The sequence below is a fragment of the Apiotrichum porosum genome (assembly GCF_003942205.1).
Source record: "Apiotrichum porosum strain DSM 27194 chromosome Unknown scaffold_2, whole genome shotgun sequence".
NCBI classification, from domain to species: Eukaryota; Fungi; Basidiomycota; class Tremellomycetes; order Trichosporonales; family Trichosporonaceae; genus Apiotrichum; species Apiotrichum porosum.
In genome coordinates this window covers 83,834-107,914 of record NW_021167109.1, presented here as the reverse complement: position 1 = coordinate 107,914, position 24,081 = coordinate 83,834, and the positions used below count along the sequence as shown (strand labels likewise).

Here is a 24,081-nt window from a genome sequence, read left to right as displayed (position 1 = left end):
GGGGGGCGACACGGCGGCTGGGAGACGACGACGACACTCATTGTTGTGGTCCTGGCGTATCAATGTATGGCATATGGCATAGGATTAGAGGCTGCTGTGTGAACGGTGCGGCGTGTGGGGTGCGGTTTGATTCTGCGTGGCGAGAGTTGGCGGAGCAATGTCGAGGCGGACGTGATCGGTGTGGTGTGGGGGAGACCCGACGCCGAGTTGGATGGTGGGCCACGAAGCCTTTACTCTCAATAACGCTCCATCTACAGTGTCTGCCACACGGGGATAACACCCCCTCGATACGGTAGTGTCATTCCAGTACTTACGTGGCCATGAAGATGAGAGAAGGGCCATCGAGTGTCGCTTGCCGCGGGTTTACTCCTGGGTGACAAAAAAGGCTCAACGTGTACTCAGCCATGTGGCACCCCTGTCGGCCAGCAAGACGCAGGCGCGTTTCTCCATGAATATCGCCTTTTGATACAGGTGTGGGAATTAGTGAGACATATGGTGCGTGTTTAGATGAAGAAGTAACACCGATTGAAGGGCAAAGCGTTACCACAATGGTTGGTAAATATTAATTGGCTATGCTGTTGAAAGCGCACAGTACTCAACGGCGTGTACCTCCTGAACTGTTTTATGCAAGTCCACCTCTTGGTATATGTACAGCAGTGTAAACAGTCCCCAGAGAGGGGCCGTTGCACACAGGTTGACCTCAAGTCGATGCGACAAATGACCAGTGTCGGACTTACAAGTGACATTTTACGCCGTGCCACATTTATTTTTGCTTGCCACACTGATATGGGATGCTGGTCTTGCGCGTGCACATGGGCTACAGGAATGGGGAGAACCTGTAGCCCATGACCACTGCCGCATTGTGCAAGATCGTCCAACCAGAGACGTGGTTGCGGCCAGACATTTGGTTTCGGGCCAACAATCTGCAACAACACTATTCCTCCCCCACTATGCCCCATCTTCCCTCATCGGGAGCGCATGTCTCCGGCCAACTCTTCCGGTCCCCTTTGAACGAAGCAGCTCTCATGCAAACTGCATAAAGGCTCTAGCTGCAGTTACGCACAATGGTCTATGCTATAAAAACGATACAGTTGGGTGGGGGCGTTTAACGCCATTTGTGCGCAAAGCCGGCAAAAAACAAAACAGCCAGGGAGGTGGCCCGACACCAGGTGTGTGTGGATGCGCGCGCACCAGTACACCCTCGTCGACCCTCCCCCGGACCGGCACGCGGCTCTTATACTAGAGCAGCACCGACCCTCTCCTCTCCTCTCCTCTCCTCTCCCCTTCTCTCTCCCCTTCTCTCTCCCCTCCTTCTCCCTCCTCCCCTCCTCCCTCCTTCATCCCTCCCGCACCCCGTCTCGTGCCTCCTCGGCGCGTCCGCGCGCCTCGTCCTCCACGCCCTTCTTGATCTCCGCCCACCGCGCATCGTCGCCATTCGCCTCCCCATCCGCCTCCCCATCCCCGTCCCCATCCACGCCATGCAGCGCGCTCGCTGCCGCCGCGAAACTGAGCTCGAACGGGTCCGAAACGAGCCCGACCGTGTCGACGTCGTCCTCGTCGTCTTCGCCACGGAGGTGCTGGAGTTCGGGCGGGATGGCCGTCGCGACGGGTGACGGAATGTCGGCGCGGTCATGCATGCCCATCGTGCTGTCTTCGGCCACTTTACCCGGACCCGTCTGGTCCAGGGCCTCGCTTACGGTGTCGGCGAGCAGCTGGGGCTCGTCCGAGTTGCGGTGCGCTTCGACGAGTGCGGACGCGGCTAACTGCTCGGTCCACCGGTCGGCGCCGATGCGCAGGATGATCTCGCGGACCTCGGGGCTGTCGTCCTCTGCGAGCATGGACGCGACGCTCTTGATCGCCAGAGGCACGGGGACGGCATGGTCGCCGTAGAACGCGCCGACGATGAACAGGTCGCCGATGGCGCGCGCGAGGCCGATGCGGACGTCGACAATGTCCTGCGTGAGTCGCGGGAGCGCGGGCACAAAGAACTTTTCAAACGCTTCGCGGTTGGGCGGTGGGCGGATGAACTCGCGGAGGCATCGTACAAATCTGGCGAGTGTCAGTTGTGGTCATCAATGGAGCAATGGAGCAACTCACGTCAGACGCTGGCGGTATGCCGAGCTGAGGCTGAGGTCCAGGAGCAGCTCGCACATCTTGCTCTGGGAGCAGTGGCTGCGGCCGAGAATCTCGTATGAGAGCGGGACACCATACGTCGCGGCGTCGCGGACGGCGGCGAAGCGGTCGAGCAGGGCCTTTTTGGCCATGTCCACCACACCAACGACCTCGTCCTGCGAGCGGAACGTCTCGAGGAAGCTGGGGATATGCAGTGCAATCTGCTCGCGGGCGCGCCACCCGCCGAGCGTGTCATTGTCCCACATTTCCTGCAGCTGGCAGAAACACTCCCACGCGACAGGGAGCGGGAGGTGTGCAATGACCACGTCGACGTGCTCGAAGATGCGTCCGCGCACAATGTCGGTGCTTTCGAGACACCTGCGGTAGACGGGGAGCACGTCCTCGGCCACTTGCTCTGGACGCAGAATGTTGGCCAGCTCGTGCAGGAATGCGGCAATGGTGCGGAGGACGCGGTCACCTGCGCGGTCGACGAGACGGTGGAACAGGTTCCTGATCTCGTCCCACCTATCCGGGCCGAGCGTGAGGCATACACCGGGGAAATTGAAGCTCGCGAGAATGTCCCAGTCGCAGTCGGCGCCTGTCGAATCCTTGTCGTTGAGGTAGATTTCCAGCAGCTTCATGGGCGGTCCGCGGGAGTCCTTGACAAAGGTATAGATGACCTCGCCGAGGACCTCGAGGGCCGCACACCGCACGTCTTCGACGTCGGCCACAAACGCCGTCATGACGCTCACGGCAAAGTCGCGGCGGTGCCTCTCGTCGGGGATACGCTTGCACAGAGCGGGAAGGGCGACGCACACCGACTGGCGGACCTGCGGGTCGGGGTCGTTGGCAAACTGGTCAAAGACACCCAACAACCGGTCGAGCTGGTCGAGGGTCGCGCCCTTGGCCACATTACCCATCGCCAAGGCCGCCTCGGCGCGCGTCGAGACGTCGCCGTCCAGTCCACGAATCACCTCGTCGACAAAGCCATAGTGCACGACTTCTTCCGGCGAGTAGAATTCCGACATGCTGCCGATGAGCGACAGCGACAGCGCGCGACCGAGGGTGGCCTCCTGCTCGAGCTGCAGCTGGAGGTCGTATTCCTGCCCGTCTTCCCGGAGGATCTCGACAGTGCCGTCCATGATGTGGTCGGCGACATCCGTCGACAGCATGCCCATGCCCAGGACGATTCCGTACAGAATCTCCTGTTCGACAAGCAACCGTGCGTCATCGTCAAACGACAGTGGGTCGTGTTCGTGCGGGCCAGTCTGAGACAGGAACGTTTGTCGGGTCTGGCAGGTCTCGGCTGTGGAACCCCATGTCTCGACGGTAATCGGGCCGTGGCAGCGCAAGCGAGCAACGAGAGCAATGATGCCGTCTCGCGTGGGATTCGCCACCTGCGGATTGTGGCTGAGAAGCATCGTACCCAACAGTGGCCGGAAAAAGCCCACATGCAGAACGGGGGCGCCAACAACATGCGACGAGTCTGTGTCGTCATGCTCCACAGCGCCACCCGGTTCGTTCCAAACCTTGTCGGCTTCGTCGGCACAGTCCTCATCGAATTGAGCGTCGTCTTCTTCTTCCACAAACTGTTGAAAGGCCTCTTCTCCTGACGTCCCAGACATGGAGACACTGGTCAACGGCGTGTCCATGCCGTGGGTCGCCGATGAGCTGGTGCCATAATGTGTGGACGACGAATTGATCGAGTCTCGACTTGGGCTGCTGCCAAACACCTGGCCGTCGGGAACGCGCTGTGTGGTGGGGAGATCGATAGGAGCCGAGTGGTGGTGTTCCAACTGGTTGACCGTCTCGGGCAATGGGCTAGGACCCGTGGTATGGGTGTCGTATACCTCGCCGTCTGGCATCGGTTGTTCCGAGCCATCAGTGTTGTCGACGAGCAGGCACGTCTGAGAATGATCGTCAGGTCTCCTCCCTGTTGGGTTTTCCAAAATGTCGCTGCTGCTGCGACTCACTGTGAAAAAGTACCACAATATACGATGCAGGTCCGCGGCGAAGGCCTCCTTGACAGTATCGTCTTCGTCGAGAGAGAATGCAGAGATGAGTGGGAGGACGTACTCGACCGACTCGCATGGGTCGACATCGCCCAACAGGTCGCCGAGAACCCTCGCGACGTAGGCGCGGTGGAACGCATACTCGCTCCTGCTGAGGAGGAATATCCTTTCCAAGGTGTTGAGCCCCTCGTCGTCAAAGGTGACATCCATGTCGTGGAGGACTTCAACATTGGTCGGTAGGAGGTCGCCTTCGTCAACGAGACCCCCTGGCATGACCGTAGCCTCCGTCCACACCGAGGTGGGCGGCGGCGGCGAGCCAGAAGGGAACAGAGCGTTGTAGGATAGTGAGGGTATGTCGTGGTTGGGGGTGGGCCGTGTTGGGGTGGCGGACTCATCGTCGTCCTCGTCGTCCGCAATGGCGTACTCGTCCATCTCAAAGACGAGCTCGTCTGTAAAGCCGGTGCGAGAGTCGTTCGGCCGGTCATCCGACTGGCGACGCCGGGGCGTATCAGATTCACCGTCGGCCGCTGGGGACACGTCGGTTGGTAGGGTGGACGGAGGAGGGGCAGGAAGCGAAATAAGAGCGGGGGCGGCCAGCTCGCGGCAAGCGACGCCATGGGGGACCTCCTGAGCGGACCGAGCGCGGCGGGGCCCATCGGGCCGCAGTGTTGGTGTTGGAGCAATAATGTTGGCGACACCGCTCATGTCGATGCGCGGCGGCTCCAGCTCGCCATGGTGGAGGGGTGGGGTGGACAGGAGGGGCGACGGGACATCAGGTCTGCGAATAACAGCGGTTTCTGATAGCCGGCGCGTTATTGGTGGTGGTGACCGTATGGAGAGTTCGCGACGCGAGATGAACGGTGGCGCGAGCTCGGGGAACTGGTTGATAAAGGAACCCGAGCGCTCTCCTCGGGGGCGGCCACTTGGCGTGAGGATGGAGGTAATTGGTGGTGACGCTCCGAGCACGGCGCGACTAGGACCGGGCGACGAGGTAATTGAAATGGCTCGTGTCCGACCCAACCCGCCGGGAGAAGACGGCAGCGCTGCACCGTCCGAGTTGAGCGCACCCAATGTCGGACGAGGAGACCGGGGAGGGTTGAGCAGCTGTGCGTCCAAAGGTGTGTTATACCTTTGTCCTCCACCACCACCCCCCTGGGGCAGCATTCGGTGAGCCACCGACGTCGAGGACAAACTGGATTGCCCTCCGACTGATCCGGGGCGTTCTGTCAGGGGTGTCTCGAATGGGGGAGGGGAGTTTGACGATAGACGGCGAGAAGCCGACGCCGACGCCTGGATGACGGCTGGGGAGAACGACGGCGTGACATAGGGAGACATGGGAGCGCTAGGAAAGCGAGTGCTGCTTGTCTCTGGCGGGTAGTTTACACGGTGCGAAGCGTTGGCGGCCGGCCACTGTGCGTGGTCAGCATGTAAACGGATGACGTCGAGGCGTCCTTGCGCAGCGATCAGGAACGAGGAACCCACCACGCTGTCCCAGGCATGTGCTGCCGCGTCTTCAGATGGCCTGTTGCTACTCGAGGACGAGGACAATGACCGACGGTGTGGCGTAGGAGGCCGACCCTCTCCAGCAGTCTGGGCCGTCTGGACAGCCGCAAAGCGCAGGGCATCTGCCGTCAGCGGCACCGTGGTGGTCGGGGGCGTCGGGTTGATCACATGGACCTCCAGAGTCGTCTCTGCTGTGGGGCTAGACGATGCCGTCGACGTTCGTTGACTCGACTCTGCACTGTCGCCGGACAGCAGCTGGGTGACCAGCTCGTCTCGTCGTGCGGCGAGGACATCACTCCCATCCGACGGACTACTGCCTCCGTGGCCGCCTTGGCTCGATGTCGAGCGGGTCGACGACGACTGGGTGGATCGGTGGACCGACTCGCTCGACAGCCTTTGGATGGCACGGATGTGAGGCCGCTGTTGCGACAACGCCTGCTGCTCTCCCGCGAGCAGCGTGACTGGCGGCGGCGGCATGTTTACCGGCACCTCGTCCACCAAGACACTGGCCACGACGGTTGGGCTCGAGACGGCCGGGCTTGTGCGAGTGCTGTTGGCGGCGGTCGTGGTCGACGAGGGTGGGAGCGGCGTCTCGATGCCATGCAGGAGTGTGTCAGAGGTAAAGTCTGGTGGGGGGTTGAAGTCGATTGGCGGCGGGGGTGGGCTGGTCAATGACACGGTCTTGCGGTGTTGGCTGCCGCGGCGTCGGTCGACTGGTGAATGCGACCCGGCCCTGGACGCCTCGGTGGATGATGGTTGTGGTATGCTACCGTCGACGAGGCTGTCGAGGCTTGGCCGTGGTGGGCGTGTGGCCTCGTGGCTGTGGCCGACCGTAACATCGTCCACGCGCACCTCCTCGCCGTCCCTCGACGTCATGCTGGGGGGTGCGTTAACAGCCAGGCGGGGGGTGGTGGGTTGGTTTGTGGAGTGTGGTCTTGTTCAGTCACGCAAAGTGTGTGGCCGCCGACACGCTCCTTGGTCGCCGCATGCAGGCTGTGTCGATGTGGGCAGTCGAGAGAGGCTGCGGAGAAAGAAAATGGACAAGTGAAAGGGAGACGAAAGAGGGAGTGTGTGTGGGACGGACCGGGGGGCACAAAGTGACGGCGAGAGAGGGTGTCTCGGCTTTGTGAGACAAGGCGAAGCGCCGTCGGCGGCGATGGAAAGCACAGTGGGGGGCTTGGGGTGGCCCTGGGTTGGAGGAGAGGGGGTCGAGGTGTGTGTGTGGAGAGTGGATGGGGTGGTGATGTGGGGTGTGCCGAGGATGAGCGAGGGGTGAAAGAGCGTTTGGCGGCGATGTGGACGCTGGCGGCGATGGCGAGGGCCCGTCCTGGGGGGTGACAGACGACCGACGGCTAACTGCAGACGACGACGAGAAATGCCTCCATGTGCGTCACCGTGGGCGGGTCTAGAACGGCCAAAGGCCAAAGCAAGAGCCCATTAGGAAAAACAAATTGGCGGCAAATAGTCTAATGGGCAAACGGCTTAATACTAAATCTCTAATCCGTCATCATCGGTCGTCATCGTCGTCAATTCAAAATAGGTTTACGCGCCACGGCAAATCGTTCCATCGTTGCCACCATACAAGTGTAACGAGTGTGCTCTACCGTGATACCGTGAGGGGGTCTCTAGATCTCTAGATCTCTAGCACAAGACAAGGATGGCATTTGCACACCAGACGTGCGGCACCTGGGTGCATCTGTCGTCCCCCCACAGCAGTGGTGGCGACCAGCCCAAAGCCCTCTTCTGTTCCCTGGTTGTTGCCATCGCGTAACGACGGGAGACCCGCGCGCGCCGGGACAGCCATAGTCGCGGCCGCCGCCCAGAGATGCACGGGCATTTCACGTTTCCACCCATCTCTTTCATATTGCACTCGTTCCACGCTCGCTCTCCCTTCTCTCTCTCACACACACACTGGTCGCCTCTTGGGCCAGCAAGAACCTTTTTTTCTTCTGTTTCGTTTCCTATCTCCCACCCACCTCGACCACACCGCCCTCTGGTTCCGAAACGAGAAACATGACGTCGCCCTTCCCTCAATAAACATCCCTTTCGCCCCTAAGACAACTGCGACCTCTGGTCCAAATCCACTCTTTGTTCATCCCACCATCATCTTCTTCTTCGTCGTCGCCATCGCCACCTAACCCGCGATGCACGGCGCCAACGCCGAGGCGTCCTCGAGCCGCACCCAGCTCGACACGGTGCGCAGTCGCTCCCGTCCAGGCAAAGCTCGAGCCTCAGTTGGCGCCGCGTCTGCTTCCTTGGCATCCTTATCCCCCGTCGCGTCTTCCTTTCCGTCAACCTCGACGCGTAAAGTCCGCACAGTTCCTCGTATGTGCTCCTCCTTCTGCGCTTGTTCTTGCATCCCTCTGACATGCTGCAGCCTCGGCCGTGTTTGAACCTCCAACACCCCCGCCGGTTGACACACAGCCGACATTTGACACCCACCGCCCGGCCGCCCCGACAAAACAGGATCGGCCTCGACCACCACGAAGGAAAAAGATTCGCTACGAGTCATCGTCAGGCGCCTCGTCCTCGTCGTCTGCCGACGAGAGCGACGACGATGTGCCGCCATGGTGGACGTTTACGCAACGAGGCATGACAAGACTGCGCGCCATGGGCGACCGTGCAGCTGGCGCAGGGCGTCGCGGATCCATATCGGCCGACCCCGCAGACGGCGCAGTCACTGAACCAGATTCTGGACGTGAGGGCCCACCCAAAGACAGAGACTGGCGCCGGCGCCGGAGTCGCATCGACAGGACCGACAAAGAGAAGAAGCGTTCGTCGGGGGGATCGCCCTCGCGTGGTGGACCTGCGAGCGGCGTCTCCACACCAACAGCACGCAGCGCCACCACGCGTTTGTTCCACCCGCGGCCATTTCGTGTCGCGCCGTCCGCGTTTGGACGACGTTCCTCTGAGCAGTCGGGCCCACCAGCCTTTCAAGTTGGCGGCGAGGTTGCGCCAGAGATGGCGCGTTCCAACTCGGCGCCCATATCACCAGTCACAGGTTCACCCCCTCGTCACATCCCAATCAGTTTGTCTGGAACAGACACGCCGCCACCAGCCGGCGCGCATATGTCGTCGCCCGAGACCCGGCGACCATCCGCCGACAAGTCTGACGCTCCTGACGTTTCGCCCAGGCGGCCCACGATGCGTCACCTCATGTCCATGCCCATTCGTCGCAGCAGTATGGATGGCAACCTGACCGACTCGGAAGTGTTGCCTGCTTCACCTCGTAAAAGGGCACTGCAAAAGCACTTGTGGGACTACATGAGTCGCGTCCCCGAGGAAGGCCACCACCCACCACACGACCTTTCCGACACGACGGGGACGCCGTCGGGCAAGAAACGCATGAACGCACAAAACTTGCGTATCCGTCTGCCCCCACCAATCACTCAGCACTTTGTCAACGGGTGGCCGCACGCAGGTTCATGGCAGGATGCGCTCAGAAATGGCGGCATGTTTGATGACGACCTTGCTCGTCACAGCAGAGAGACTCCCACAAACGGTTTGCCAACAGGGCTTGTTCCTCCGTTGCCAACGACTCAAAGCGACGACGGGCTTGCCGCGCATTCGCGTTTATCACGGGACATCGATGCCGGTCAAGCGGGTAGCACAGACACGGACGGCACGAACACTGGCGCTGCCACTCCTCGTCATCCTGTCCGGCCGTCAGCTCACCACCGGACCAGCGCTCCACCTCCGACTCGATCATCCTCAGAGGCCCCATACTACACGCCGAGTGCGCGTTCTTCCAAGCAACACGCAAAGCGGAGGACCAAGAAGAGCAAGCCCGGCCGTTACCGACCCACAGTCCAGATTCCACCCACCCCGGGACCTCATGGGTACGGGAGGAGCCTAGAGCTCGGTGCCCACGACTGGGGCCACAACGAAACCGTTCAGCCTGCCGCCGACCCAAACACCAATCCCTTTGACCGTCTCGATCACTTTGACCACATTGACGAAGAGTTGAGTCTGTCGCCTCAGCAGACTCGGTCCGAGAAGGGCAAGGGCAACTGGGGCCTCCTGTCCCGCTTTAGGCGAAAGCGGCCGCGCACGGCCTATGACGATCTGACGTGGCGCCAGCGCTTCCGTCGCATGCTCCTCCTGGATGCTCGTGTGACTATCTACATTCGTCTGTGGAACCTCGCGACCGTGGTTGTCCTGCTTGGTGAGTTAGGCGTTTTGCTGCCACGAAACTGACGTCCAGCTCTTGCCATCACCATTCGGCGCAAACTCGAGTCGATTGGGTACAGCGGAGTGCTCGGCTCGTCCACGACACTTATCATCTCGTACGCCTCATTCACGGTTGTCCACGTCATGACCGCCATCTTTCGCGAGTACTTTGGCCGACCGGTCGGCCTGTGGGGTCTTCGTTCCAAAATGCTCTGGGTGTGCCTCGACTTGTTGTTTGTGGCACTGTGGTCTAGTGCCTTGACGCTGGCCATCAACGACTACATCGACACGCCCCTCGATTGCACCCCGCTGACCCCCTGGTGGACCCCGGGTGTCGACTATTATTCGTCTGGAGACAATGGCTCTGCCGTCGCAGCCGTGACCACGGCCGTCAGCCTTGCGACCGAGGCGACGGTGCCTGCCAGCGTCAAGAACTCGGAAGTCATCCATGACGTGTGTCGCCGCCAGGTCGGATGCTTTTCCATCGCACTCGTCACACTCCTCCTCTACTGCGGCAACATGGTACTGAGCCTGTTCCGTATCTTCGAAACCGTCCGTCGTACCGCTCCGTATCACCCTCAACACCCGAACGCAGTGTGATCAGGACATCGATGGCCACATTGCAGCAACGGTTCAGACCGATCGTTGGAGCTCGGGCACGAGGCTGCAAGCGACGACGACGCGACTGCGGGCTGCGATCATTGATTGGTCTGGGCGACAGTGCGTCGTCGCACTCGCACCGACGAACCATGCCGACATGTCTTTATGACGACAAAGCCGTTGACCTTGTGAGGGGTGCCTCCTGTTATGGGTTGCCCAGGAACCTGGAATGTTCATCTGCTCGACCAAGCCCCAAGGCCTCCCCTTCGCGAGCCCCTCCCAGCTCCCACCTCTATCCTTCACAAACCATGCGGTGGCCCTATCTGCTCCCAACGTCAGAGCCAGGCCATACCCAGCCCATCATGTCATACCGTCATCTGTATACATCCGCATTCATTTTTCTTCATACACGTTCCCCGCAACGAACCGCCACACACTCCCTCCCCTCTCTCCCTGCCACACACACATACACACACACGTTCTGTCCTGTACTCGCTGCCCGTCGTTGTCCTTTGTCCATTTAGGGAGGGTCTATACGAGGCTATGCATGCATATGTGATGTATGTCCAAACTCCGTCCGAAGAAAAATCCCCTGTCTCCCCTCTCTCCTGTCTCCTCCCCAACAGTGATGCGATGTGTGCTGTCTACTCAACGTCCATGACCTCGGTACCGAACATGCCGCCGTCCATCTCGGCAATGGTGTAGTCGAGCATGTAGCTCTCCTGGACGAGACGGTCGACGCGCGCCATGTGACGTTCCGAGTAGGGGATCAGGCCGTCCAGGAGCTCGCGCATGGAGATGGTAGGCGCGGTAGCCTTGGCGGCGCGCTTACGCGCCTGGGCAGCGGCTTCGTCATCCTCCTCGTCGTCCGAGTTGGCGCTCTCGTCGTCGTCGGCCACGGGGGGCTTGGCGGCCGACTCGAACGCGGCCATAATGTCCTCGGGGGCGCGGAGGCGGAAGACGGCGTGCAGCACCGACTGGGCGACGGGCGCGGTGCGCGCGTTGGCGTTCCAGTCGCGGACGTGCTTGAGCAAACGTACCAGGTCGAGCGGGGACAGGGTGCGGATGACCTCGTCGATCTCGGGCGACAGCGACGCCGTGGTGGCCGTCTCGTGCGCGTCGGCGTCCTCGACGACCTCGGAGATGACGGTGCGGAAGAGGAACAGCAGGCGGCCCGGCTGGGACATGGCGAGCGCGAGCTGGATGGCGCGGCGGTAGTCCTTGACCGCGACAAAGTTGGCAAAGTCCTGCTCGGACTGGACGGCAGCGACAAGAGCCTCGTTCTTCTCGGCCTGCTCGGCGGCAGTCGAATCCTCCCAGAACGTCGCGACCGAGTCGGCGCCGGCAGACACGATCGTCTCCTCGTCGGGCGAGACGGCGAGCGCCCACACCTTGTCCTCGTGGTTGTCCAAGGTGGCGACGCACGCCTCGTCCTTGATGTTCCAGAGCTTGACCAGGCCGTCCGAGGCAGACGAGACAAGCTGCTTGCCCTGCGACATAAAGTCGACACGGAGGACCGAGTTGGTGTGGCCCTCAAACGTCTTGAGACAGCTGAAATCGTCCAGGCTCCACAGCTTGATGGTGCGGTCAGCAGCACCAGAAGCGACAATACGGTCGTTGCGGCTAAACTTGACGGCCCACACACCGCGGCGGTGGCCCTTGCAGGTGCCCACATGACGGATCGCGCCCTGGACGGCATTGTCGGCCACAAAGTCGACCTCAAACACCTTGACAAGCTTGTCCTGCGATCCCGAGACGAGGAAACGGTCGTTGGGCGCCAGGTCGAGCGAGTTGATGTCCTTGTCGGCAATGGGGAGGGTGGCAAGCGAACGGGCCTTGATGGGCTGCTCGGCGTCCTCGTCCACGTTCGTCAGGTCCCACATCTTGACCGTCCTGTCCTGCGAGGCAGTGATGAGGAAACGGCCCGCTCCAGACTCCATCTTCTTGGAGAAGACAACGGCGCCCACGGCCTCGGCGTGACCCTCGCAAATAGCCACACAGCGCCATCCACTGGGACCTCCGGGAGCCCACACGCGCGCCGTCCGGTCCTTGGAACCGGTGACGAGCCAGCGACCGTCAGGCGAGCGGTCGAGACACAGGACCATGTCGCGATGGCCCGACAGGAGACGAGCGTCGAATGCCGAGGTGTTGTACACGCGCACGAGGGACGAGTTGGATGCCAATGCGACGTGGGTTGGGGTCTCGCCGCCCGTGGCAGCAAGGAAGACGGCGTCGACAATGTCGTCGTTGAAACCGACCACTTGCCGTGTTGTCGACAGGGTAGACAGCGAGTTGAAGATGATGTTCTGATCGGCGTGCACGCTCACGAGCGAAGCTGTTGTCGAGTCGTACCTGCGTGTTGTCAGTTGGTAGTCCCAAGGGAAAGCAACCCTCAACTCACATGACATTAATGACGCCACGCTGCTCGTCGTCCTCGTCATCGGCCTCGTCAACGCCCTCCACGCCCTTCATGGTCGCCACCTCGGTGGCCTTGAGCACGTCCCACACACGCACGGTACCGGCGTCGCCGGCAGTGTAACACAACAACCGGCCCTCGCTCGATCCCACCACAGCCTGGTCGACGGGCAACAGGCCACACGCTTCGACCTGCTCGTTGGCAAGGATAGTCTGGACAATCTTGGGCGCCGCACCCTTGCCCTTCTTCTTGCCATCGTCAGGCGCACCAAGGTCCCACACCAGCACAACCTTGTCACGACCACCAGTGACCGCCCAGCGTCCGTCGTCGCTGACAGCAATGCCGCGGACGACGCTCACATGGCCCTCGAGCACGGCCTTGGGCTTGGCACCGCCGCCACCACCACCACCGACAACGACACGGGCGCCAGCATCGCGCAGGTCGAACACGCGGACCTTTGCGTCCGTCGAGCCCGTCCACAGCTCCATGCGCTGGCGGTCCTCGCCCGTCGAGGTGGGGAACGAAAAGTGCAGCGCCGACACGGGACCGCCGTGGCCGCGGAACATGTGGGTCACGTATCCGCCGGCCAGGTCCCAGACCTTGACGATACCGTCGGACGATCCCGTGGCGAGCAGAGTCGAGTCGGGCGAGACGGCGGCGAGGAGGATCGGGGCACCAGACGCGCGAGCGAGGACGCGGGTGTAGGTGAGGAGAGGTGGCTTGGGCGTGGTCGCCACAGACTCGGGAAGGGGGTAGTACCGCACCGTGTTGGACTGGTGGCAGGTCACGAGGGTGGGAGGGGAGGTGTGGTATGACAGCGCAAGAGCAGTGATGGCCGTGGTGTCCTAAGACGAGTTAGCTCGCTCCGAGAGAAATGTTGCAACTCACGCCCTTGACACGAGCAACGCCGCGGCCGGTGCGGACCTCGGTGACGAGCACCTCCTCGGCCATTGTGGTGATCAGCCACTCGCCATCACGGGTGAGGAGCACAGGACCGCCAGTGTAGATCGGACGGATCGAAGTGGGTGAGGCGCGGTAGCTGGGAGCGGATGTCAGCTCAAGCCGGTAACCACGAGCTTACCTCGTCTTGAGCCCACGCCTAGACGACTGGCCGTTCATGATGGACCGCTGTTTTGGGGCCTCCAGTACGCTTGGAGGAATCAGGTCACGCTCTCTTGCTGTTCTCTGCTGGGAGCTGTAGCTGAGAGAGATGTGGGATCTGTTTTTGTGGTTTGGGCTGTGGTTGTGGATTGAAGGTTTGTGGTGGAGATGAGCGATTCTGAACAACTTTCTTAACGCGGGGGTGGAAATAAAAAAATACGAAATGGGCCAACCTCCACCTGGGTAGCGGTCGCCGTCGTGTCCGAGAGCCGCCCACAGACGGCGGCGCGCACGCACCGTGCGACGTGCATAGATGGTGTTGTTGTTGTTGCTGCTGCTCCTCTCATCTGTCTCTAGCTCCTCACAACAGTATCAACAGTCCAAGGGACATTGTGCACAGCAATGCTCGCCGTGGCATCTAACCTGTTCGGCAAAACGTCCACCCTATCGGCCTACACCGTCCACTCTAATGGCCCATCGCCCTCGGCGTCGTCTGTCAATATCCATGGCCTGCCCAACTCTGGTCGCAACTCGCCAGCCCCAACGCATGGCAAACCCTTCAACGTCGGCCTGTGGAAGGTCATGCAGGCCACACACAAGACGACGGGGAAGGACGTCTCGGTGTGGGTCTTTGAGAAGCGTGTCCTCGACGGCATCCGTAACGGCACGGCACGCGAGTGGGCGCTCGACCAGCTCAAAAAGGAGGTGAGATGAAGTCAGGCAATTGAAAGCTCACGTCTAGGCCACCTCTCTCTCGCGTCTCCGACACCCTGATATCCTGCACATGGTCGAGCCCCTCGAGGACTCTCGCTCTGAGCTCACCTTTGTGACGGAATACGTGACGTCGAGCCTCGCAAACGTCCTCGCTTCCGCCAAGAGTGGCAAGTCACGGGCAGGCGGCACCGAGATTGATCTCGACGAGGTCGAAATCCAAAAGGGCACCCTGCAGATCTCCAAGGGTCTCGCGTTCCTTCATCAGCAGGCCAAGAGCGTTCATCTCAACCTGTCGCCTGATGCAATTCTCGTCAACGCCAAGGTGGGTGGACTTCGACGACTAAACAGTACTGACCCAGCAGGGCGACTGGAAATTGTCTGGCCTCAACCTCACCACGCCATTGACGCAGCCCGATGGCAGCCCTACAAAGTATCAGTTCCCCGAGGTCGACACTCGTGTTCCGCCACAGGTCCAGTGGAAGTTTGACTACCTGGGTGGGTTGATCGTGGATTTCGCAGCCACTCTAACCCTCAGCACCAGAATATGCTCTCGATTCACAACTCAGTCCGGCCAACGACCTGTACTCGCTCGGCTGTGTTCTTTACGCGGTGCACATGGGCGGTCGTGCGCCATTCAACAACCGGGGCTCTGCACAGAGTCTGCGCGAGAATGCCGAGGGTCCTCTGATGAGGAGAGAGTATGCGCGTGGACAGCAGTGGGAGCGCTGCAGCAACGAGCTGAAAGGTGAGGTGCGATCTTGCGAGCAAGGCTCTGACACTACCAGACCTTCTGCCACGGCTATTGACTCGTAACGCCAACGGCCGTATCTCTCTCGCCTCGCTCGCAAACCACCCATTCTTCTCGTCCCTCGCCATCTCCACCCTCAACTTTCTCGACCCCACCACGTTCGCGTCCAAGCCTCGTGAAGAGAAGGCTACGTTTCTCCGTGGTCTTGTTCGTGTCCTGCCCAATTTCTCCGAGCGTCTCAAAAAGGGCAAGATCCTACTCAGTCTGCTCGAGGAGATGAAGGACTCGTACCTGTTGCCCTTCCTCCTTCCCAACGTGTTCGAGATCTCAAAGGGGCTGAGCAAGGAGGACTTTGCAATTGTCCTGCCAAAGCTCCAGCCGCTGTTTGCCCTCAAGGACCCACCCCAGAACATGCTTAGTGGGTGGCCCGTTGATACCTTTGTGCTGACCCACCAGCTCTCCTCGACAATTTGACCCTGTTAGAGGAGAAGACCACGCCCGCAGTGTTCCGCGAGAGTACGTCGTTTCCACACCGTAAACATCCTAACGACCAGATGTCATGCCGCTCATCTACAACTCGCTTGAAAGCGAGCACCTCCCTGTGCAGGAGCGTGCCCTCAAGGCAGTACCCCATCTCTGCGACATTCTGGACTATGGGACGGTGCAGAACATTCTGCTCGTCAAAGTGGCCGTGGGTTTGGGATACCGTCTGCAGCCTCTGACAATCGTCAGATCCTCTTCTCTCACACGCGCATCTTGTCCGTAAAGGTGCAGACGCTCGAGTGTTTCCATGCCATGGTCTCGACACTTGATGCGACCACCCTGACGACCAAGCTGGTTCCTCTTCTTGCCAAGATCAAAACCAAGGGTGAGCTAGCTCCCTCTTAAGAGCACAGCTAACGACAGAACCCGCTGTCATGATGGCCACTCTCGCCGTGCACGAGGCAATGGGCGCCAAAGTCAGTCTCGAGGCGATCGCCACACTTGTCCTGCCGCAGCTCTGGGTCATGTCGATGGGCCCCTTGCTAAACACGGACCAGTTTGGCCGGTTCATGGCCGCCATCAAGTCGCTGGGTGCGCGTGTCGAGAAGGAGCACAGCCAGCATCTGCGTGAGGTTCGCAAGATGGAGGAGCAGACGTCCAGTTTTGCCAACGGCGCCGAATCGACCTTTGACTTTAACGCGGCTACCACTGGCGAGGTTGACTTTGAGGCTCTTGTCAAGGGCCAGTCCTCTGCTGCACCTGCGGCTCCTACGGCCGCTGCCGTCGACCCATGGGACGAGGGATGGGCTGATAGCAGTGCCAACATGGATACGTCTTTGGTGAGCTTTTCACCAGACGTTGGAAGCTAACCCCAGTCATCGACCTTCCCTGGACTGAGCCTCGGCAACACGCCGTCGCCCTCTAACCCAAGCTCGGCGACGGTTTCGCCCCGCCCCGCCTCTGGCAAGCTGCACGCCAAGCCTGTCCCGGCCTCGTCGTTCAACTCGTCCGCGTTCGGCATGGCCTCACCACCTGCCCCGTCCAGCCGGCAAGCATCATTTGGCTCGATGAGCGCAATGCAGCCGTCACCTATGCAGTCGCCCATGCAGTCCCCACCTCTCCAACCATCCTTCTCGGGCGCCTCACTGCAGCCCTCCCACCGCCCCACACCTGCCACAGCACCAGCACCAGCTGCACCCTCCAACGGCCCCAACTACAGCCTCAACCTCCCCTCCCAGGCGCCAAAGGCCACCTCCCCGACGTTCGCGTCCTTTGCCCCTCTCCAACCATCGCGTTCCCCCAGCTCGCCCACAGGCATGGCGTCACCGCCCATGAACCCCGGGTCATTTGCATCGTTCACGCCTTCCGCCATCCCCGCACCAGCCTACCAGGCTCCGCCACCGCTGCAGCCCGTGCAGCCTGCCGCGCCGCTCCAGCCGGCCATGGCAGCAGCCCCGCGCCCGCCTCCAGGCTGGGGCGGCACCGGCACGGGCCTCATGCAGCCCTCCGTCGCGCCCAAGCCTGCATGGGGAGCCGCACAGGCTGCGTCTGCTGACTGGGGCGACTTTGACCCGCTCAAGTGAGCGGGAAAACCGCCGCGGTCGTTGTTGTCTTTCGGGGAGGAGGAGAGTGAACGCAGTGACGATATGTACGCTTCTAGAACAGAAATCAGAATACGTGGCATGATGCATGGCATGGTGTATGAGAAAAACCGTGTGGGAATGCTAGAATGAATAAATGAATGGGTTAAGTTTGGACGGGCGGGGCTGCGTCCGCGTCGAGGTTGGTCTCTTCCTCGACGACCTTGGGAAACTCCTTTGGGGCTTGATCCTCGGCCTCCTCCTTGGCCTCCTCCTCGACCGGCTCCACAACCACCACCTTCTGCCTCTCCCTCTCCTGCTCCTCCGCCTCGCCAGGCTTCATCTCCACATTGCGCAACATGTCGTTGGCGACGAGAAAGCGGATCGTCTGGGTGAGCTGGGACAGCGTGTTCTCGATCGGGTTGGCCAGGAGCTAAGAGTGGAGGTCAGCTTTTTGTCTGTGACGGCCTACCAAGCGTTTCCACTTACTGCTCCCAGCATACTGGGCCTTGCGAACGGGTTGACGCGCTTGGCAGGCGGTTGGCGCGGTGGAGGAACGCGCGGCGCGCCCGTCGCCGCGGGTTTGGTCTTGGCCGTGTCGTTGGGCGGGCCATCTTCGCCTCCGGCCCCAGCGGCAGCCACGGCACTGCCCTCCTGCCCGGCAGCGTCGGGTCTGGTGTGTGCGAACCGACACTTGGCGCCGTGGCGGCACCGGCCGGTCCGCGCAAAGAACTTGCAGATTGGGCGGGTATCCTTTGGCGCCTCTGGTGCGGCTGCGGCTGCGGGCTTGGCCTTGGCCGGGGTGGGCTCGTCGGCATCAGAGTCCGAGTCCGAGTCGGACGAATCCGAGTCAGAGGAAGAGGACGATGAGCCAGAGTCGCTAGCCTGGCTCGAGGCGTAGGACACCAGTGCAGACCCAGCGGGAGGTGCGGCGTCGGTGGCAGGCTTGGGGCCGTTGGTCTCCTTGTCCTCCCTCGCGGGCTCGCGCTCGCCACGACCTGGAGCAGCACCACGGCCGCGTCCACGGCCCCTGCCCCGACCACGGTCGGCGGTACCGCGCTGGACGATGGGGGCGGGCTCACGGCCCCATTCCTCGGCGGCACGGGCGGGGTCCAGTGGTCGTTGGCGCTTGTGCGGGTTCTCGCCGCGCGCGATGGCTGCCGCGTCTTCGTTGGCCTGACAGTCAGCTCTCGAAACGGTGCGTGGACACAGCCTCTTCCAGCTGGGACGAGAGCGCAGTTGGGCAAAACCATACGCACCTTCTCCTCGGCCCTCTTCTTCGTCGGCCACTTGCGTTTCCTCTCCTCGATCCACTTTGCAATCTCCTCCTCGGTCTCTAGCTTGATCCCCGTTCCCTGGATGGTGGGCGCCACACCATTCAGCGACTTCAAGTATCGCTCTTCCTCTTCGCTGCGCTCGACAGGCTTCCCGTTGGGGAAAATTAGGTGTCGGTCGCCTTCGTGGATCTCAACGTCCTCGCCCGAACCTGTATACTTGCACCCGGGGTGCGAGCAGTTACGCCATGGCTTGTGGGATGGCATAGCGGACGACGACGGGGGTGGTGCTCGACGTTTGGCTGGAACGGTAGGTGGAGGAGGGGCTGCATGCTGCTGTTGCTGTTGCTGGTTCTGGGGGACTGTGCCGTAGGCGTATGCGTTGTGCTGGGGAGCAGCAGCGGCGTAGTTGTACCCCCCAGCTCCATACCCTTGTTGTGGGTACGCGTAGCCATACGACTGATATCCATAGCTTGGGTATCCGCCGCTCACGTTGCCGTTGTATCCAGGCAGAGGCGTGCCAAAGGGATACCCACCGCTGTTGGTAGTGTTAAACCCTTGGGTCGGGTACCCGCCGCTACCACCACCACCGCCGCCGCCGCCATGGTTCACGCCGCCAGTGTTGTTATGGTGGTTGCCACCGGCACGGCTGGGACCGGCGCCGCCGGACGCCGCAGCGAAATTAGGCCGTGGGGGCAGACTGTGGTTCTGGCGAGGGTTCATGGCGTGTGTTTTGCAGAAGCTGCTGCCTGCTTGCTGCTGTGGTGTCGGGTTGAACACTGGTGGATGTGGTTGTTGTTGTCGTCATAATCTCGCAGAACTTCAGAAATAAGTGTGTGTGCTCGCCAGGACGCGGAATCAGATTGTGCCGGTTTAATCTCTCGCCGCCCGGCTGCGACCGACGACGAGTGTCTCCATGTTCCGAAATCTCCCCTTCTCCTTCGTCCTCTCAACAACAACACCGCCGACGTAGCCCAACATGGAAGCCCTCTCGCGTCGCGAAGAGGAGGAAATTGAGACCGCCGCCAAGAATGAGGCGCTCAAGAAGTGCGACGAGAAGGTCCGCGGTGAGTGCAGACAGTGTGGAGGTCGCAGGCTGCTATAGCGAGTTCGACTTCCCGAGAAGCAGGCGTCGACTTGCACTTGCGCAGCATGAACAAGGTGTTGCAGCCTTCGGAAAAGCTCCACCTTTATAATGACCACTGTACTGACTTTCAGCCTTCGCCGAGTGCGCCACTGGCCGTACGTTCACTGTCCCCTTTGCTTGCGCGTCGCAGTACAAGGCCTTGAACGACTGCCTGAAGCTCGAGTGAGTCTGTCAATGGTGGCAGGGGGCAGGCGGTTTCCATCTGTCCCTCAGCCTCATCTCCGTCCATTGCCATTGCACTGGCCTGCTGAATCGATCCTTCTCGTGCTTCAGCTGACACATTTACTCCAGGGTCAACGAGGAACGCCTCGACGAGCTCAAGCTCGAGTACATTGCCAACCGGTCCGAGAAGGGTCGCCAGGCCGTCGACGCGCTCATCGCTGAGCGCAGGCTGAAGCTCCTCAAGCTTGCGGGCAAGAAGGACGAGGCGTCTGTCCTTCAGGCTGAGATTGAGGCCAGGAAGAGGGCTGCCTAGCTTGGCCAGTAAGGATCAGGAGGTGAGAAGAAAGGAGTTTGACTCGTGGACCACTGGTGGCGAGTCTTTAGCATAGGGTAGAGAGTGCGCGCTGTTTAATCACCACTCCGTAGACTGCATTTGCATACATTAGCTGGGAACACAGCCCGATTGTGTAAGGGGTTGCTAAACAGTGCATGGTAGGGCTAAGCCGTACATCTAGGCGTTCATTGCCGCCTCCTCGTCGTCCACATCCATCTGGCCATTGGCTGCGCTCTCCTCATCGTCCTCCTCTGCCTCGTCCTCGTCCTCGTCCTCATCCCCGTCACCCTCGGCGTCTCCGGCGGCACCCTTGGCCTTGTTGGCCTTGGACTTTTCGCTCTTGCCCGAGAAGTACTTGCGCTGGGGGATGACGGCCTCGAACGCTGCCGCCCAGTCCTTGAGCGCAAGGTACTGTGTCAAAATCTCAAAGACCTGGGATATTGTCAGCTACACGCTGCATTTGACAGCTGAGACCTACCTGGTTGACGGTCAGGACCTTGCGGGTCGGCAGGTCGGCGAGATATGTGCCAATTGGCAGGCGGGCAGTACGGATGCCCATACGGTCGGCTTTGTTCTGGCACAGCATCTGCAATGTCAGCTTGTACACTGTTAATCGGCTAGCTCACCTTGTGGCGGTTGCGGTCGACAATGCCGCCGATAATGTACACCTCGTCGTCGGCGAGCGTGGTGAGCTCCTCATCGGCGTCGGCCGAGAGGTACACGAGCTTGTGAGTCGCGGGGATAGAGGGTGGCAGGTTGGGTCCCGAAAGAAACGGGATGAGCTCGTCGGGGTTGATGTTCTTGGTATCGGTCGGTCCGAGGTCGACAGGTCCCTTGACAGCGGCTCCAGCGTCGCCATCGACCTCAGCCGCGCCATCGACCTTGGCCTCAGCGCCTTCCTTCATCACCTTGGCGAGCAAATCAATGTCCTCCTCCCAAAAGTGCATCCTGGACCAGCGGTTCCAGGTACTCTTGGCCATCTTCTCCCACAAGCGGGGGCTCTTGGTCGGCCCAAACCCGGTGTGGAGGACAGCGCCAAAGGGCACCTTGCTCGTGCGGTTAATGCTGTAGACGTAACCCAGCTGCGAGTTCATGCTCGAAATCTCCTGGTCGGTCATGAGCTCGTCAAAACCCAAGTCGACGACCACTGCGCCGCCAAACGCCGCGTCGCTGCCCCTAGAGCTCGCCTTGCGCGCACGCTTCAGAGCACGCTGCCTGTCGACAAGGGCTGCGTCCTCGGTCGACAGTGTGCCGGCTGCATACCCTTCGGTAAGGTATGCCTGGCGCTCGCGTCGTCGAATCTTCTCTGCGGCACGCTTCTCGAGCTTGACGGATTCGTAGTGAGCCTGCAGGTTGTTAGCTGTCCTAACCGTACCATTCAGCTTACCCTCTTGGCGGCGCGCTTTTGGGCGTTCTTCGAGAGCGGGGCGGCACCCTCAGCCGGGGCCGTGGGGGCCGTAGATGGTCCAGCGACGGGAGTCTCTGGGGTTGTGTCGAGGAGTGGGTTCTGGACTGCTTCCATTGTGGGGAATATGGGGTTTGTTGTGGATGCAACCTGGACGATTGGAAGTGGTCATCTCGACTTTTGAGGACGTTGGCCTGTTTACTTTCCCACGGGCGATGCGATAGATTGTGCCGGGTCATCGGGTTGCCACCCAAGCGGCGGAGCGCACGGGAGCGACGAGGGAAGGCACCAATCCATTCCATCTCCGTCCGTCACATCGTTCATCAACCCCCTCGTCGTCGTCGCTCGTCCGTCGCTCAACAGCACCGCCGTGGTCGTCTCCTCCAGCTACACCTATCTCCCAGATACCCACTCTCGCCCGCCATTCTCAGCGCTGGCATCGCTCCTCCCCGATCCATCCCCCCTCCACTTCCCCCAGTCACACTACCATGTCTGCCGCCCGTCTCCGACGAGTCCAGAAGGAGATCAAGGGTGAGCTACGGCCCTCCGACAGTTTCCAATGCTGACAACAGCGTGCCAGCAGGACAAGGAGTCGCAGATTGCCATTGAGCGTGAGTATCTTCGCTGGCAGCTGGACAGTGTACCAATCACTGCTCCAACTGCCTCGTTCACGTGCACTACAAGACGTGCTAATCACCACCAGTGGTTGATGACAGCCCCTTCCACCTCATCGGCTCGTTCCCCGGACCAGTGAGCTTGCCGATTCATGGAGCCAAGCTCTGACGCCAGGCCGAAACCCCCTATGAAGGCGGATACTACGAGGTGGACATTGTCATCCCAGATGCGTACCCTTTCGAGCCTGTCAAGATGAAGTTTATTACGTGAGTGCTGAACGAGAGTCGTGAGCTGACTGAGCAGCAAGGTGTACCGTGAGTTTTGCCGGTCATAAACAGGGTGCCAACTGACCATCAGACCCCAACGTCTCGTCGGCAAGTGTAAGTAACGACCTGCCAGGCGCCGAGCTGATCCCCCAGGGCGCGATCTGTCTGGACATTCTCAAGGACAAGTGGTCACCAGTGCGTGCTGTCGATGTCACACGCCAAGTCCACAGCCCTAACATCCAGGTCCTCACACTCAAGTCGACACTCATCTCGCTGCAGTCGCTGCTCTGCAGCCCAGAGCCCAACGACCCGCAGGACGCCGAGGGTGAGTGCGCGCCACGGACCTCCACTTTGCGTGTTCCTCACTAACCACACACCTACGCAGTGGCCAAGCACTTCCTGGCCTCGCGCGAGAGCTTCAACGCTACCGCGAAGCACTGGGCCGAGTCGTACGCCAAGGCCCCGCCTACAAAGGTCAAGGGCGGACGCGCTGCTACCGACGCCGAGCTCGCCGGTCTGTCAGAGGACAGCGTCGTCAAGTTCACCGACATGGGCTTCCCTCGCGCCCAGGTTATCGCAGCTCTCAAACAGCTCAACTACCGCGGTAACAATGTGTCCAATATCAACGAGAACACTGTGGGTAAACTGCGTTCCACAGCGGGCTGACCCAAAACCAGGTCATCGAGTCTCTCCTCAAGTGAGCAACAAACACTGTTTGGATCAGACGGACGCGGCCTGCATCCCGCGCGCAACCAACATGGCGCCGGGCTCATGAGATTATATGGAAGGGTGCATACGAGTTACATGTTTTTCGTTTTTGATGCAGACACACTGTCGGCAGCGCAGCGGTGCTGCTGGACATGGCTGAGGCCCCCCCGGTGTAGTGTGGATACAGTGTGTGGTCGGTGGTCATCTACCGCCTGGCAGCCTCCTCGCGCTGACGGGCGGCCTCGGCGAGGGTCTTGGCCTGGCGGAACTCGAGGATACGGCGCTTGTTGAAGTAGTCGATCTGGTTGTCAGTACGTGTGCAAGGGGGGAGTGGAGAGGCAGGGTGATAGAAGGCCACAGTCTGCCGCGCCCAGGATGTCGGACGCTGTGTACCTGCTCTCTGCTACCACAGCAGTCTAGCAGGAAGACCGTCACCGCCGTCGGCACCCCCTCTCCCACAAGCAAGCACTCACCCAGCTCTTGCCACAGCTCGACTCGTATGCCTTTCTGAAATCGGCACACACGCCCTCCTTGTCGCCCAGCGCGGCGCCGGCGCCGTCGCCCTCGCCGGCCGACATGATGTCGTGCTTGTCGAGACAGGCATAGTAGGCGTCGCGGGTGGTCCAGCAGCGCTGGCGCTCCTGGCGGGTAGGGGGCGCGCCGTCTGCGGGCTTGGACGAAGATGAGGACGAGGACGAGGAGCCGAAACCGAAGACCATGGTTGGGTGTTG

At 61.0% G+C, this 24,081-nt stretch overlaps 9 protein-coding genes across 9 annotated transcripts; 4 read left to right on the top strand and 5 right to left on the bottom strand.

Moving 5' to 3' along the window:
• Window positions 1-1,337: 1,337 nt before the first annotated feature.
• EHS24_004011 (uncharacterized protein) lies at window positions 1,338-6,503 on the bottom strand (the record flags this gene model as incomplete). The annotated part of the gene is made up of 4 exons (XM_028619644.1): window positions 1,338-2,049; window positions 2,098-4,019; window positions 4,086-5,534; window positions 5,607-6,503. 4 exons carry the CDS (start codon window positions 6,501-6,503, stop codon window positions 1,338-1,340), a joined length of 4,980 nt encoding a protein of 1,659 aa, XP_028478616.1.
• Window positions 6,504-7,771: 1,268 nt separating this feature from the next.
• EHS24_004010 (uncharacterized protein) lies at window positions 7,772-10,397 on the top strand (the record flags this gene model as incomplete). Its single annotated transcript, XM_028619643.1, has 3 exons — window positions 7,772-7,952; window positions 8,005-9,792; window positions 9,832-10,397. 3 exons carry the CDS (start codon window positions 7,772-7,774, stop codon window positions 10,395-10,397), a joined length of 2,535 nt encoding a protein of 844 aa, XP_028478615.1.
• Window positions 10,398-11,041: 644 nt separating this feature from the next.
• UTP13 (U3 small nucleolar RNA-associated protein 13) lies at window positions 11,042-13,932 on the bottom strand (the record flags this gene model as incomplete). Its single annotated transcript, XM_028619642.1, has 4 exons — window positions 11,042-12,749; window positions 12,799-13,658; window positions 13,702-13,852; window positions 13,895-13,932. The coding sequence occupies 4 exons, from the start codon at window positions 13,930-13,932 to the stop codon at window positions 11,042-11,044; spliced, it is 2,757 nt and encodes a 918-aa protein (XP_028478614.1).
• Window positions 13,933-14,316: 384 nt separating this feature from the next.
• EHS24_004008 (uncharacterized protein) lies at window positions 14,317-17,442 on the top strand (the record flags this gene model as incomplete). Its single annotated transcript, XM_028619641.1, has 10 exons — window positions 14,317-14,619; window positions 14,657-14,950; window positions 14,991-15,123; window positions 15,164-15,373; window positions 15,414-15,794; window positions 15,833-15,892; window positions 15,931-16,067; window positions 16,109-16,244; window positions 16,283-16,698; window positions 16,735-17,442. The coding sequence occupies 10 exons, from the start codon at window positions 14,317-14,319 to the stop codon at window positions 17,440-17,442; spliced, it is 2,778 nt and encodes a 925-aa protein (XP_028478613.1).
• Window positions 17,443-17,605: 163 nt separating this feature from the next.
• On the bottom strand, window positions 17,606-19,436 carry EHS24_004007 (uncharacterized protein; the record flags this gene model as incomplete). Its single annotated transcript, XM_028619640.1, has 3 exons — window positions 17,606-17,872; window positions 17,929-18,615; window positions 18,699-19,436. 3 exons carry the CDS (start codon window positions 19,434-19,436, stop codon window positions 17,606-17,608), a joined length of 1,692 nt encoding a protein of 563 aa, XP_028478612.1.
• A 256-nt stretch (window positions 19,437-19,692) lies between these two features.
• Window positions 19,693-20,335, top strand: EHS24_004006 (uncharacterized protein; the record flags this gene model as incomplete). The annotated part of the gene is made up of 3 exons (XM_028619639.1): window positions 19,693-19,780; window positions 19,932-20,022; window positions 20,152-20,335. 3 exons carry the CDS (start codon window positions 19,693-19,695, stop codon window positions 20,333-20,335), a joined length of 363 nt encoding a protein of 120 aa, XP_028478611.1.
• A 198-nt stretch (window positions 20,336-20,533) lies between these two features.
• On the bottom strand, window positions 20,534-21,878 carry TRM10 (tRNA (guanine(9)-N(1))-methyltransferase; the record flags this gene model as incomplete). Its single annotated transcript, XM_028619638.1, has 4 exons — window positions 20,534-20,788; window positions 20,835-20,930; window positions 20,983-21,702; window positions 21,744-21,878. 4 exons carry the CDS (start codon window positions 21,876-21,878, stop codon window positions 20,534-20,536), a joined length of 1,206 nt encoding a protein of 401 aa, XP_028478610.1.
• A 371-nt stretch (window positions 21,879-22,249) lies between these two features.
• Window positions 22,250-23,343, top strand: EHS24_004004 (uncharacterized protein; the record flags this gene model as incomplete). The annotated part of the gene is made up of 8 exons (XM_028619637.1): window positions 22,250-22,292; window positions 22,334-22,372; window positions 22,465-22,511; window positions 22,551-22,642; window positions 22,680-22,690; window positions 22,734-22,967; window positions 23,028-23,278; window positions 23,320-23,343. The coding sequence occupies 8 exons, from the start codon at window positions 22,250-22,252 to the stop codon at window positions 23,341-23,343; spliced, it is 741 nt and encodes a 246-aa protein (XP_028478609.1).
• Window positions 23,344-23,555: 212 nt separating this feature from the next.
• On the bottom strand, window positions 23,556-24,069 carry EHS24_004003 (uncharacterized protein; the record flags this gene model as incomplete). Its single annotated transcript, XM_028619636.1, has 2 exons — window positions 23,556-23,651; window positions 23,824-24,069. The coding sequence occupies 2 exons, from the start codon at window positions 24,067-24,069 to the stop codon at window positions 23,556-23,558; spliced, it is 342 nt and encodes a 113-aa protein (XP_028478608.1).
• Window positions 24,070-24,081: the final 12 nt, after the last annotated feature.